Source organism: Salvelinus fontinalis, chromosome 27 (assembly GCF_029448725.1).
Source record: "Salvelinus fontinalis isolate EN_2023a chromosome 27, ASM2944872v1, whole genome shotgun sequence".
Taxonomy (NCBI): domain Eukaryota; kingdom Metazoa; phylum Chordata; class Actinopteri; order Salmoniformes; family Salmonidae; genus Salvelinus; species Salvelinus fontinalis.
In genome coordinates this window covers 42,012,843-42,028,513 of record NC_074691.1, presented here as the reverse complement: position 1 = coordinate 42,028,513, position 15,671 = coordinate 42,012,843, and the positions used below count along the sequence as shown (strand labels likewise).

The window sequence follows — 15,671 nt, the reverse complement described above, 5'->3', positions numbered from 1 at the left end:
CTCTTTTCCCTGTAGAATCTCTCTATTCCCTGTAGAATCTCTCTATTCCCTTTGGAATCTCCTTATTCCCTGTAGAATACAACATACAGACTGACAAATAGCAGCGAATCTACCTTTGATTAAACAGTGGTTTATTAAAAAGCTCCTGATTGCTCTTAATAACCGCTGTGAGACTCGTCTTAATAACCGCTGTGAGACTCGTCTTAATAACCGCTGTGAGACTCGTCTTAATAACCGCTGTGAGACTCGTCTTAATAACCGCTGTGAGACTCGTCTTAATAACCGCTGTGAGACTCGTCTTAATAACCGCTGTGAGACTCGTCTTAATAACCGCTGTGAGACTCGTCTTAATAACCGCTGTGAGACTCGTCTTAATAACCGCTGTGAGACTCGTCTTAATAACCGCTGTGAGACTCGTCTTATTAACCGCTGTGAGACTCGTCTTAATAACCGCTGTGAGACTCGTCTTAATAACCGCTGTGAGACTCGTCTTATTAACCGCTGTGAGACTCGTCTTAATAACCGCTGTGAGACTCGTCATAATAACCGCTGTGAGACTCGTCTTAATAACCGCTGTGAGACTCGTCTTATTAACCGCTGTGAGACTCGTCTTAATAACCGCTGTGAGACTCGTCTTATTAACCGCTGTGAGACTCGTCTTAGTAACCGCTGTGAGACTCGTCTTAATAACCGCTGTGAGACTCGTCTTATTAACCGCTGTGAGACTCGTCTTATTAACCGCTGTGAGACTCGTCTTAATAACCGCTGTGAGACTCGTCTTAATAACCGCTGTGAGACTCGTCTTATTAACCGCTGTGAGACTCGTCTTAATAACCGCTGTGAGACTCGTCTTAATAACCGCTGTGAGACTCGTCTTAATAACCGCTGTGAGACTCGTCTTAATAACCGCTGTGAGACTCGTCTTAATAACCGCTGTGAGACTCGTCTTATTAACCGCTGTGAGACTCGTCTTAATAACCGCTGTGAGACTCGTCTTATTATCCGCTGTGAGACTCGTCTTATTAACCGCTGTGAGACTCGTCTTAATAACCGCTGTGAGACTCGTCTTAATAACCGCTGTGAGACTCGTCTTATTAACCGCTGTGAGACTCGTCTTATTAACCGCTGTGAGACTCGTCTTAATAACCGCTGTGAGACTCGTCTTATTAACCGCTGTGAGACTCGTCTTATTAACCGCTGTGAGACTCGTCTTATTAACCGCTGTGAGACTCGTCTTATTAACCGCTGTGAGACTCGTCTTAATATCCGCTGTGAGACTCGTCTTAATAACCGCTGTGAGACTCGTCTTAATAACCGCTGTGAGACTCGTCTTAATAACCGCTGTGAGACTCGTCATAATAACCGCTGTGAGACTCGTCTTAATAACCGCTGTGAGACTCGTCTTATTAACCGCTGTGAGACTCGTCTTAATAACCGCTGTGAGACTCGTCTTATTATCCGCTGTGAGACTCGTCTTAATAACCGCTGTGAGACTCGTCTTAATAACCGCTGTGAGACTCGTCTTATTAACCGCTGTGAGACTCGTCTTATTAACCGCTGTGAGACTCGTCTTAATAACCGCTGTGAGACTCGTCTTATTAACCGCTGTGAGACTCGTCTTATTAACCGCTGTGAGACTCGTCTTATTAACCGCTGTGAGACTCGTCTTTTTAACCGCTGTGAGACTCGTCTTAATATCCGCTGTGAGACTCGTCTTAATAACCGCTGTGAGACTCGTCTTATTAACCGCTGTGAGACTCGTCTTAATATCCGCTGTGAGACTCGTCTTAATAACCGCTGTGAGACTCGTCTTAATAACCGCTGTGAGACTCGTCTTAATAACCGCTGTGAGACTCGTCATAATAACCGCTGTGAGACTCGTCTTAATAACCGCTGTGAGACTCGTCTTATTAACCGCTGTGAGACTCGTCTTAATAACCGCTGTGAGACTCGTCTTATTATCCGCTGTGAGACTCGTCTTAATAACCGCTGTGAGACTCGTCTTAATAACCGCTGTGAGACTCGTCTTAATAACCGCTGTGAGACTCGTCTTGTTAACCGCTGTGAGACTCGTCTTAATAACCGCTGTGAGACTCGTCATAATTACCGCTGTGAGACTCGTCTTAATAACCGCTGTGAGACTCGTCTTATTAACCGCTGTGAGACTCGTCTTAATAACCGCTGTGAGACTCGTCTTAATAACCGCTGTGAGACTCGTCTTAATAACCGCTGTGAGACTCGTCTTAATAACCGCTGTGAGACTCGTCTTAATAACCGCTGTGAGACTCGTCTTATTAACCGCTGTGAGACTCGTCTTAATAACCGCTGTGAGACTCGTCTTATTAACCGCTGTGAGACTCGTCTTATTAACCGCTGTGAGACTCGTCTTATTAACCGCTGTGAGACTCGTCTTATTAACCGCTGTGAGACTCGTCTTAATATCCGCTGTGAGACTCGTCTTAATAACCGCTGTGAGACTCGTCTTAATAACCGCTGTGAGACTCGTCTTAATAACCGCTGTGAGACTCGTCATAATAACCGCTGTGAGACTCGTCTTAATAACCGCTGTGAGACTCGTCTTATTAACCGCTGTGAGACTCGTCTTAATAACCGCTGTGAGACTCGTCTTATTATCCGCTGTGAGACTCGTCTTAATAACCGCTGTGAGACTCGTCTTAATAACCGCTGTGAGACTCGTCTTAATAACCGCTGTGAGACTCGTCTTGTTAACCGCTGTGAGACTCGTCTTAATAACCGCTGTGAGACTCGTCATAATAACCGCTGTGAGACTCGTCTTAATAACCGCTGTGAGACTCGTCTTATTAACCGCTGTGAGACTCGTCTTAATAACCGCTGTGAGACTCGTCTTATTAACCGCTGTGAGACTCGTCTTAGTAACCGCTGTGAGACTCGTCTTAATAACCGCTGTGAGACTCGTCTTATTAACCGCTGTGAGACTCGTCTTATTAACCGCTGTGAGACTCGTCTTAATAACCGCTGTGAGACTCGTCTTATTAACCGCTGTGAGACTCGTCTTAATAACCGCTGTGAGACTCGTCTTAATAACCGCTGTGAGACTCGTCTTAATAACCGCTGTGAGACTCGTCTTAATAACCGCTGTGAGACTCGTCTTAATAACCGCTGTGAGACTCGTCTTATTAACCGCTGTGAGACTCGTCTTAATAACCGCTGTGAGACTCGTCTTATTATCCGCTGTGAGACTCGTCTTATTAACCGCTGTGAGACTCGTCTTAATAACCGCTGTGAGACTCGTCTTAATAACCGCTGTGAGACTCGTCTTATTAACCGCTGTGAGACTCGTCTTATTAACCGCTGTGAGACTCGTCTTAATAACCGCTGTGAGACTCGTCTTATTAACCGCTGTGAGACTCGTCTTATTAACCGCTGTGAGACTCGTCTTATTAACCGCTGTGAGACTCGTCTTAATAACCGCTGTGAGACTCGTCTTATTAACCGCTGTGAGACTCGTCTTATTAACCGCTGTGAGACTCGTCTTAATAACCGCTGTGAGACTCGTCTTAATAACCGCTGTGAGACTCGTCTTATTAACCGCTGTGAGACTCGTCTTATTAACCGCTGTGAGACTCGTCTTTTTAACCGCTGTGAGACTCGTCTTAATATCCGCTGTGAGACTCGTCTTAATAACCGCTGTGAGACTCGTCTTATTAACCGCTGTGAGACTCGTCTTAATAACCGCTGTGAGACTCGTCTTAATAACCGCTGTGAGACTCGTCTTATTAACCGCTGTGAGACTCGTCTTAATAACCGCTGTGAGACTCGTCTTAATAACCGCTGTGAGACTCGTCTTAATAACCGCTGTGAGACTCGTCTTAATAACCGCTGTGAGACTCGTCTTAATAACCGCTGTGAGACTCGTCTTAATAACCGCTGTGAGACTCGTCTTAATAACCGCTGTGAGACTCGTCGTAATAACCGCTGTGAGACTCGTCTTAATAACCGCTGTGAGACTCGTCTTAATAACCGCTGTGAGACTCGTCTTATTAACCGCTGTGAGACTCGTCTTATTAACCGCTGTGAGACTCGTCTTATTAACCGCTGTGAGACTCGTCTTAATAACCGCTGTGAGACTCGTCTTATTAACCGCTGTGAGACTCGTCTTAATAACCGCTGTGAGACTCGTCTTAATATTCGCTGTACTGTAGTGTAGGGTAATGTACTGCAGAGTACTTCAGTGTACTGTAGTGTAATGTAGTGTAATGTACTGCAGTGTACTGCAGTGTACTGTAGTGTAATGTAGTGTAATGTACTGCAGTGTACTGCAGTGTACTGTAGTGTAATGTAGTGTAGGGTACTGTACTGCAGTGTAGGGTAATGTACTGCAGTGTACTGTAGTGTTCTGTAGTGTAATGTAGGGTACTGTACTGTAGTGTAGGGTAATGTACTGCAGAGTACTTCAGTGTACTGTAGTGTAATGTAGTGTAATGTACTGCAGTGTACTGCAGTGTACTGTAGTGTAATGTAGTGTAATGTACTGCAGTGTACTGCAGTGTACTGTAGTGTAATGTAGTGTAGGGTAATGTACTGCAGTGTACTGTAGTGTTCTGTAGTGTAATGTAGGGTACTGTACTGTAGTGTAGGGTAATGTACTGCACACTGCAGTGTAATGTACTGTGGTGTAGGTTAAGGTACTGTACCGTTGTGTAGATTAATGTACTGTAGTGTTGGGTACTGTAGGGTAAGGTACTGTACTGTACTGTAGGGTACTGTAGTGTAGGGTACTGTACTCTAGGGTAATGTACTGTAGTATAGTGCAGGGTAATGTACTGTAATGTTGGGTACTGTACTGTAGGGTAATGTACTGTGGTGTAGGTTAAGGTACTGTACTGTAGGGTAGTGTGGGGTACTGTATTGTAGTGTAGGGTACTGTAGTGTAATGTAGGGTAGGGTACTGTACTGTACTGTACTGTAGGGTAGGGTACTGTAGTGTAATGTAGGGTAGGGTACTGTAGTGTAATGTAGGGTAGGGTACTGTACTGTACTGTAGGGTAGGGTAGGGTACTGTAGTGTAATGTAGGGTAGGGTACTGTAGTGTAGGGTAGGGTAGGGTACTGTAGTGTGGGGTAGGGTAGGGTACTGTAGTGTGGGGTAGGGTACTGTAGTGTGGGGTAGGGTAGGGTACTCTAGTGTGGGGTAGGGTACTGTACTGTAGGGTATGGTAGCGTACTGTACTGTACTGTAGGGTAGGGTAGGGTACTGTAGGGTAGGGTAGGGTACTCTAGTGTGGGGTAGGGTACTGTACTGTAGGGTATGGTAGCGTACTGTACTGTACTGTAGGGTAGGGTAGGGTACTGTAGTGTGGGGTAGGGTACTGTAGGGTATGGTAGCGTACTGTACTGTACTGTAGGGTAGGGTAATGTACTGTAGGGTAGGGCATTGTGGGCGGCAGCGAGGTTGACTGGTGCCCAGACACACATGTTCATGATTACTGCCCCTCCCCATTCTACTGTAGGGTAGGGTAATGTACTGTAGGGTACTGTGGGGTAATGTACTGTAGGGTAGGGTAATGTACTGTAGGGTAGGGTAGGGTACTGTAGGGTAGGGTAGGGTACTGTAGTGTGGGGTAGGGTACTGTACTGTAGGGTATGGTAGCGTACTGTACTGTACTGTAGGGTAGGGTAGGGTACTGTAGTGTGGGGTAGGGTACTGTAGGGTATGGTAGCGTACTGTACTGTACTGTAGGGTAGGGTAATGTACTGTAGGGTAGGGCATTGTGGGCGGGAGCGAGGTTGACTGGTGCCCAGACACACATGTTCATGATTACTGCCCCTCCCCACTCTGCCACTACCAAGACTACATGCATTCAAATCCTCTGAACGCCAAGTCAAATTTAACAAGCGTTTTTTCTGAATAGGAATCCCACTGTTAAGAGTTTAGTTAACGGCTAGAGGTTGTTTATCCCTGAGAAACAAGACTCATATGAATTCATATTGATTCATATGGATTCATATTCATTCATATTGATTCATATGGATTCATATTGATTCATATGGATTACTATGGATTAATATTGATTCCTATAGATTCGTATGGATTCATATGGATTCACATTAATTCATATTGATTCATATGGATTCACATTGATTCATATTGATTCATATTGACTCATATGGATTCATATGGATTCATATCGATTCATATGGATTCATATGGATTCGTATTGATTCATATGGATTCATATTGATTCATATTGATTCATATTGACTCATATTGATTCATATTGACTCATATTGATTCATATTGACTCATATGGATTCATATGGATTCATATGGATTCATATTGATTCATATTGATTCATATGGATTCATATGGATTCATATTGATTCATATTGACTCATATTGATTCCTAAATTAAGAACTACTCATAGACGGAACCTGAGATGTTCATAAAAGGGACAATAAGTAATGCATCGTCCATCCACCAACATAGCCATCTTTAGCCATCTTTAGCCATCTTTAGCCATCTGTCTTTAACCATCAGTTCACATGGTTTACAACAGAGCAGTTGAACTAACATGTTGCCAACCAGAGGAAGCTGCTGTGGGTATTATTATATGAGCAGATTGTAGATTTAGAGATTAATTGAATTTTAACGTTTTCTGAGGATTTCTCATCCAAAGATTACAAGGTGTTGCCGAGACAACGGATACATGTGCAAAAACAAATAGAAACATACGTTTATATATTGAACTAAAACAATTCGTATTTTATATTTTAAAATTATACATATTTCTTTGAATTCAGGGCTCCAATCTCAAATTGTAATATTTTCCTATTCTTCCTCAAATCCAGTTGTGTTAATTAACAGATTAATAAATTACCTCTGCTGTTCTGCTCTACTCAGTATGATACGATAACAAGTGACACATGAACTGAGGTGGAGATATATACAGATTACTGATACCTGTTGTAGATATCTATACAGGGTGATAGTTACTGATACATATCTATACAGGGTGATAGTTACTGATACATATCTATACAGGGTGATAGTTACTGATACCTGTTGTAGATATCTATACAGGGTGATAGAGACTGATACATATCTATACAGGGTGATAGTTACTGATACCTGTTGTAGATATCTATACAGGGTGATAGTTACTGATACCTGTTGTAGGTATCTATACAGGGTGATAGTTACTGATACCTGTTGTATGATCTGGTTCTTCTACACTGGTTCGCTCTCAGATGGCCTTTCTATTCTCCTCTCCTCTCCTCTCCTCTCCTCTCCTCTCCTCTCCTCTCCTCTCCTCTCCTCTCCTCTCCTCTCCTCTCCTCTCCCATAGTATATACTCTCGACATCAGGGACATGGTGTGGGGTCAGAGGTTAACCTCTTAATAGGTGCTGCTGATTGGTGGAAGTACCCCCATCTCCCTTGGCTCTCACTGTGCATTATTCCTCTGTGCGGCGGGCACTCACTCACTCACTCATTCACACACACACACACACACACACACACAGACACAGACACAGACACACACACACACACACACACACACACACACACACACACACACACACACACACACACACACACACACACACACACACACACACACACACACACAGTGCTGTCTGAACACGCATCACTTCGGCTAGTCTAAAAACATTCAGTTTTTGACGCGTGCGAATCTATTAAAGGGATACTTTGGGAGCAGTCAGATGAACTTGTGAATACCCATAGACTCCCAGTCATTTCGCTAACGCTAGTTAGCTTTGGGCTCACGGAACTTCCCTCTACCTTCCTTCATACTAGACACAGAGACAAATGGTATCCATGAGTTAATCTGACGTCTGGCGAATTTGAGAAAGAGCCTCATTGCTAAAAACCATGAAGTATCCCTTTAAATAAACGCTGACTCCCTTTGGCCTTGGATTGGAAACGTTTCTCCCTTAACTTCTAATTCACCTCAGAGAGAGAGGAAAGACTGGTGTAATTCATAGTGATTCAGTGTGTGAGTTATGTAGTTAAATTATCACACTAAATAGAGCCCTTCTTGAACTGTAAGGACTGAAAACCCAGGAGTATATATAAAGTAGTGTTGGCATAAGATATACATTTAAAGTATATATATATATAAAGTAGTGTTGGTATAATGTATACATTTAAAGTATATATATATATAACGTAGTCTTGGCATAATATATAAATATAAAGTATATATATATATAAAGGAGTGTTGTTATAATATAATAAATATAAAGTATATATATATATATATGTATAACGTAGTGTTGATATAATATATAAAAATAAAGTATATATATATGTGAAGTAGTTGTGTTATAATATATAAATATAAAGTATATTTTTATATATATATATATATATATATATATATATAAGTAGTGTTGTTATAATATATAAATATAACGTATATATATATATAAAGTATTGTTATAATATATAAATATAATATATATATATTTATAAAGTAGTGTTGTTATAATATATAAATATAAAGTATATATATATATACATATAATGTTGTTATAATATAATATAATGCCTTGATGGTGAACATGAGAAGATACCGTTAAGACAATTCATTAACTGGTTTCGTGACGAAATGGGAGCTCTGTAACAAGTCAATAGAACTGGGTTTTTACGTTTATCAGAGGGTGCATTAGTTTAGGCAAATAGTGAAATCAAATATTTACTATTTTTGTATGAAGACAACTCTATCTAGAAAGGCAAAAATTATCTTTGTATTTTTTTTATTTAATTAACAAGGCAAGTCAGTTACAATGACGGCCCACCCCGGCCAAACCTTAAACCGGACGACGCTGGGCCAATTGTGCGCCGCCCTATGGGACTCCCAATCACAGCCGGTTGTGATACAGCCTGGAATTGAACCAGGATCTGTAGTGATGCCTCTAGCACTGAGACGCAGCGGCTTAGACCGCTGTGATACAGCCTGGAATCGAGCCAGGGTCTGTAGTGACCCCTCTAGCACTGAGATGCAGTGCCTTAGACCGCTGTGATACAGCCTGGAATCGAACCAGGGTCTGTAATGACACCTCTAGCACTGAGATGCAGCGCCTTAGACCGCTGTGATACAGCCTGGAATCGAACCAGGGTCTGTAATGACACCTCTAGCACTGAGATGCAGCGCCTTAGACCGCTGTGATACAGCCTGGAATCGAACAAGGGTCTGTAATGACACCTCTAGCACTGAGATGCAGCGCCTTAGACCGCTGTGATACAGCCTGGAATCGAACAAGGGTCTGTAGTGAAGCCTCTAGGACTGAGAAGCAACGCCTTAGATGGCTACGCCACTCAGAAGCCCTAATGCCTGCAATGCACTAACCACCATAGTTATTACAGTATAACTGTCAGTTACCATGGTTATTATTACAGTATATCTGTCAGTTACCGTAGTTATTATTACAGTATATCTGTCAGTTACCGTAGTTATTATTACAGTATATCTGTCAGTTACCATAGTTATTATTACAGTATATCTGTCAGTTACCATGGTTATTATTACAGTATATCTGTCAGTTACCGTAGTTATTATTACAGTATATCTGTCAGTTACCGTAGTTATTATTACAGTATATAGTTATTATTACAGTATAACTGTCAGTTACCATGGTTATTATTACAGTATATCTGTCAGTTACCATGGTTATTATTACAGTATATCTGTCAGCTACCGTAGTTATTATTACAGTAAATCTGTCAGTTACTGTAGTTATTATTACAGTAAATCTGTCAGTTACCGTAGTTATTATTACAGTATATCTGTCAGTTACCGTAGTTATTATTACAGTATATCTGTCAGTTACCATAGTTATTATTACAGTATATCTGTCAGTTACCGTAGTTATTATTACAGTATATAGTTATTATTACAGTATATCTGTCAGTTACCGTAGTTATTATTACAGTATATAGTTATTATTACAGAATATCTGTCAGTTACCGTAGTTATTATTACAGTATATCTGTCAGTTACCGTAGTTATTATTACAGTATATCTGTCAGTTACCATAGTTATTATTACAGTATATCTGTCAGTTACCGTAGTTATTATTACAGTATATCTGTCAGTTACCGTAGTTATTATTACAGTATATAGTTATTATTACAGTATATCTGTCAGTTACCATAGTTATTATTACAGTATATCTGTCAGTTACCATGGTTATTATTACAGTATATCTGTCAGTTACCGTAGTTATTATTACAGTATATAGTTATTATTACAGTATATCTGTCAGTTACCGTAGATATTATTACAGTATATATATATATATATATAGTTATTATTACAGTATATAGTTATTATTACAGTATATCTGTCAGTTACCGTAGTTATTATTACAGTATATCTGTCAGTTACCATGGTTATTATTACAGTATATCTGTCAGTTACCGTAGTTATTATTACAGTATATCTGTCAGTTACCGTAGTTATTATTACAGTATATAGTTATTATTACAGTATATCTGTCAGTTACCGTAGTTATTATTACAGTATATAGTTATTATTACAGTATATCTGTCAGTTACCGTAGTTATTATTACAGTATATAGTTATTATTACAGTATATCTGTCAGTTACCATGGTTATTATTACAGTATATAGTTATTATTACAGTATATCTGTCAGTTACCGTAGTTATTATTACAGTATATCTGTCAGTTACCATGGTTATTATTACAGTATATCTGTCAGTTACCGTAGTTATTATTACAGTATATCTGTCAGTTACCGTAGTTATTATTACAGTATATCTGTCAGTTACCATGGTTATTATTACAGTATATCTGTCAGTTACCATAGTTATTATTACAGTATATCTGTCAGTTACCGTAGTTATTATTACAGTATATCTGTCAGTTACCATAGTTATTATTACAGTATATCTGTCAGTTACCGTAGTTATTATTACAGTATATAGTTATTATTACAGAATATCTGTCAGTTACCGTAGTTATTATTACAGTATATCTGTCAGTTACCGTAGTTATTATTACAGTATATCTGTCAGTTACCGTAGTTATTATTACAGTATATAGTTATTATTACAGAATATCTGTCAGTTACCGTAGTTATTATTACAGTATATCTGTCAGTTACCGTAGTTATTATTACAGTATATCTGTCAGTTACCATGGTTATTATTACAGTATATCTGTCAGTTACCGTAGTTATTATTACAGTATATCTGTCAGTTACCATGGTTATTATTACAGTATATCTGTCAGTTACCGTAGTTATTATTACAGTATATCTGTCAGTTACCGTAGTTATTATTACAGTATATCTGTCAGTTACCGTAGTTATTATTACAGTATATCTGTCAGTTACCGTAGTTATTATTACAGTATATCTGTCAGTTACCGTAGTTATTATTACAGTATATCTGTCAGTTACCGTAGTTATTATTACAGTATATCTGTCAGCTACTGTAGATAGGTTTTAAGAGCAGCTGTGAACCGGTTTCAGTCTCTGGTCTCCATACTCTTCTGGTTACAGCGTGTTTGTTTCATAGTTATAAATGATCAAACTAACAAAATTACTCATAGTTGTTTTATGTGTCTAAGCTAAACCGTGGTAGATGAGGTTAGTTATAGGTATGGAACATGGAACAGAGTACATGAGCCTGGGAAATGATCTCCCTCCCAGTATATGAGCCAGGAAAATGATCAACCTCCCTGTATATGAGCCAGAGAAATTATCTCTCTCCCAGTATATGAGCCAGGGAAATGATCTCCCTCCCAGTATATGATCCAGGGAAATGATCTCCCTCCCAGTATATGAGCCAGAGAAATGATCTCCCTCCCTGTATATGAGCCAGAGAAATGATCTCCCTCCCTGTATATGAGCCAGGGAAATGATCTCCCTCCCAGTATATGATCCAGGGAAATGATCTCCCTCCCAGTATATGATCCAGAGAAATGATCTCCCTCCCAGTATATGAGCCAGAGAAATGATCTCCCTCCCAGTATATGATCCAGAGAAATGATCTCCCTCCCAGTATATGAGCCAGAGAAATGATCTCCCTCCCAGTATATGAGCCAGAGAAATGATCTCCCTCCCAGTATATGATCCAGAGAAATGATCTCCCTCCCAGTATATGATCCAGAGAAATGATCTCCCTCCCAGTATATGAGCCAGAGAAATTATCTCCCTCCCAGTATATGAGCCAGAGAAATGATCTCCCTCCCAGTATATGAGCCAGGGAAATGATCTCCCTCCCAGTATATGAGCCAGAGAAATGATCTCCCTCCTAGTAGAAACAGTAGAGACATACTGAGAAACCTCTGGACCGGGCATCCGTCTTCTGATCTAGCACACACACACACAGCTAGATAACACACATCTAGCACACATCTTACACACAGGCAACACAACCACAGCCCCGGTATTCCCTGTCTGTTCTCGTTCACATCTCGTTCCAACGCTGTAAATCCATTCTGTTGTTGACCGTTTGTTTCGCGTTGCTCGGAAATCTCTCCCCGTTGGTGTTTTTGTTCTATAATTACATCGCTTCACAAACGTAGCTTTAAGTTGTTCAAACATGTCATCTCCGTCTTCCAGGAATATTTACTAACAACATCACGAGGCACATACCAACATCTCACAGTCAGGCTTTTAGCTGGTTCATATTTACACATTACAAATCCCCAAATTACTGTTTAGGTTATTAAATGTTCCTCGAACCAAAACCCAACCCTTAACCCTAGCCGTGATCCCAAGCCTTAACTCTAACCGTGATCCCAAGCCTTAACTCTAACCGTGATCCCAAGCCTTAACTCTAACATTGACCCAATCTCTAACTCAGACACAGCCTCGTCCAACTGGTCAAACACTAACTCAGACACAGCCTCATCCATCTGGTTAAACACACAGCCTCATCCAACTGGTTAAACGCTAACTCAGACACAGCCTCATCCATCTGGTTAAACACACAGCCTCATCCAACTGGTTAAACACACAGCCTCATCCAACTGGTTAAACGCTAACTCAGACACAGCCTCATCCAACTGGTTAAACACACAGCCTCATCCATCTGGTTAAACACACAGCCTCATCCATCTGGTTAAACACACAGCCTCATCCAACTGGTTAAACGCTAACTCAGACACAGCCTCATCCATCTGGTTAAACACACAGCCTCATCCATCTGGTTAAACACTAACTCAGACAGAGCCTCATCCATCTGGTTAAACTCTAACTCAGACAGAGCCTCATCCAACTGGTTAAACACTAACTCAGACACAGCCTCATCCATCTGGTTAAACACACAGCCTCATCCATCTGGTTAAACACTAACTCAGACACAGCCTCATCCATCTGGTTAAACACACAGCCTCATCCATCTGGTTAAACACTAACTCAGACACAGCCTCATCCATCTGGTTAAACACACAGCCTCATCCAACTGGTTAAACACTAACTCAGACACAGCCTCATCCATCTGGTTAAACACTAACTCAGACAGAGCCTCATCCAACTGGTTAAACACTAACTCAGACACAGCCTCATCCATCTGGTTAAACACACAGCCTCATCCATCTGGTTAAACACTAACTCAGACAGAGCCTCATCCAACTGGTTAAACACTAACTCAGACACAGCCTCATCCATCTGGTTAAACACACAGCCTCATCCATCTGGTTAAACACTAACTCAGACACAGCCTCATCCAACTGGTCAAACTCTAACTCAGACAGAGCCTCATCCATCTGGTTAAACACACAGCCTCATCCATCTGGTTAAACACTAACTCAGACACAGCCTCATCCATCTGGTTAAACACACAGCCTCATCCAACTGGTTAAACACTAACTCAGACACAGCCTCATCCATCTGGTTAAACACACAGCCTCATCCATCTGGTTAAACACTAACTCAGACACAGCCTCATCCATCTGGTTAAACACACAGCCTCATCCAACGGTCAAACACACAGCCTCATCCATCTGGTCAAACACTAACTCAGACACAGCCTCATCCAACTGGTCAAACTCTAACTCAGACACAGCCTCATCCATCTGGTTAAACACTAACTCAGACACAGCCTCATCCAACTGGTTAAACACTAACTCAGACACAGCCTCATCCATCTGGTTAAACTCTAACTCAGACACAGCCTCATCCAACTGGTCAAACACTAACTCAGACACGGCCTCATCCAACGGTCAAACACACAGCCTCATCCATCTGGTTAAACACTAACTCAGACACAGCCTCATCCATCTGGTTAAACACTAACTCAGACACAGCCTCATCCATCTGGTTAAACACTAACTCAGACACAGCCTCATCCAACTGGTTAAACACTAACTCAGACACAGCCTCATCCAACTGGTTAAACACACAGCCTCATCCATCTGGTTAAACTCTAACTCAGACAGAGCCTCATCCATCTGGTTAAACACTAACTCAGACACAGCCTCATCCAACTGGTTAAACACTAACTCAGACAGAGCCTCATCCATCTGGTTAAACTCTAACTCAGACAGAGCCTCATCCATCTGGTTAAACACTAACTCAGACACAGCCTCATCCATCTGGTTAAACACACAGCCTCATCCATCTGGTTAAACACTAACTCAGACAGAGCCTCATCCATCTGGTTAAACTCTAACTCAGACAGAGCCTCATCCATCTGGTTAAACACCAACTCAGACACAGCCTCATCCAACTGGTTAAACACACAGCCTCATCCAACTGGTTAAACACTAACTCAGACACAGCCTCATCCAACGGTCAAAGTGAGACAGTAGTCTGTCAACAAACAGAGTGGTGTTCTCACCCCAGACAGAGTGGTGTACTCACCCCAGACAGAGTGGTGTACTCACCCCAGACAGAGTGGTGTACTCACCCCAGACAGAGTGGTGTACTCACCCCAGACAGAGTGGTGTTCTCACCCCAGACAGAGTGGTGTTCTCACCCCAGACAGAGTGGTGTAGTCACCCCAGACAGAGTGGTGTAGTCACCCCAGACAGAGTGGTGTAGTCACCCCAGACAGAGTGGTGTACTCACCCCAGACAGAGTGGTGTAGTCACCCCAGACAGAGTGGTGTAGTCACCCCAGACAGAGTGGTGTAGTCACCCCAGACAGAGTGGTGTACTCACCCCAGACAGAGTGGTGTAGTCACCCCAGACAGAGTGGTGTACTCACCCCAGACAGAGTGGTGTAGTCACCCCAGACAGAGTGGTGTACTCACCCCAGAAGAAGGTCTGTTGACACGGTGTAACAGTACTGAAGAGGCTGTTGGAAGCCATTGCTGCTCCTCGTTGCCGTGACACCAAAGCCTCCTGGCGGTTCCACTGTGGTAAGCCTGACCCTTGACCTCTAGCTCCTAAACCAAGAGCACGCACCAAGTCATGGAGATGGAGAGCAGAAAAAAAAAAAAAAATCCACAAGAAAGTCTTTCTGGTGTCAACTATTCAGACGACCACAAGTAACTACCAGGTCTGGTTTAGTTGGAAAAACAAAAATGGATCGTCTTTGCCGAGGGCTGAGGGTGGTGGTGTGGTCGGGTTGGAACGTCCTTACTGGCTAAGGTAGTGCGGTGCTGCGTAGCCCCTGTGACTGGTGCAGACCCGATCACATTAACCATTTAAATTCCCAGAGATATGTCACCCAGAGGGCCAAGCGTGGC

At 41.7% G+C, this 15,671-nt stretch overlaps 1 protein-coding gene across 2 annotated transcripts in view; it reads right to left on the bottom strand.

Moving 5' to 3' along the window:
* The window catches only part of LOC129825591 (runt-related transcription factor 2-like), a 237,786-nt gene extending 222,495 nt beyond the window's left edge, over positions 1 to 15,291 (bottom strand). For both annotated transcript variants that reach the window (XM_055885793.1, XM_055885792.1), the window contains exon 1: positions 15,234 to 15,291. In XM_055885793.1, coding sequence (XP_055741768.1) covers positions 15,234 to 15,291 — 58 coding nt within the window. The remainder of the gene's footprint in view (positions 1 to 15,233) is intronic.
* Positions 15,292 to 15,671: the final 380 nt, after the last annotated feature.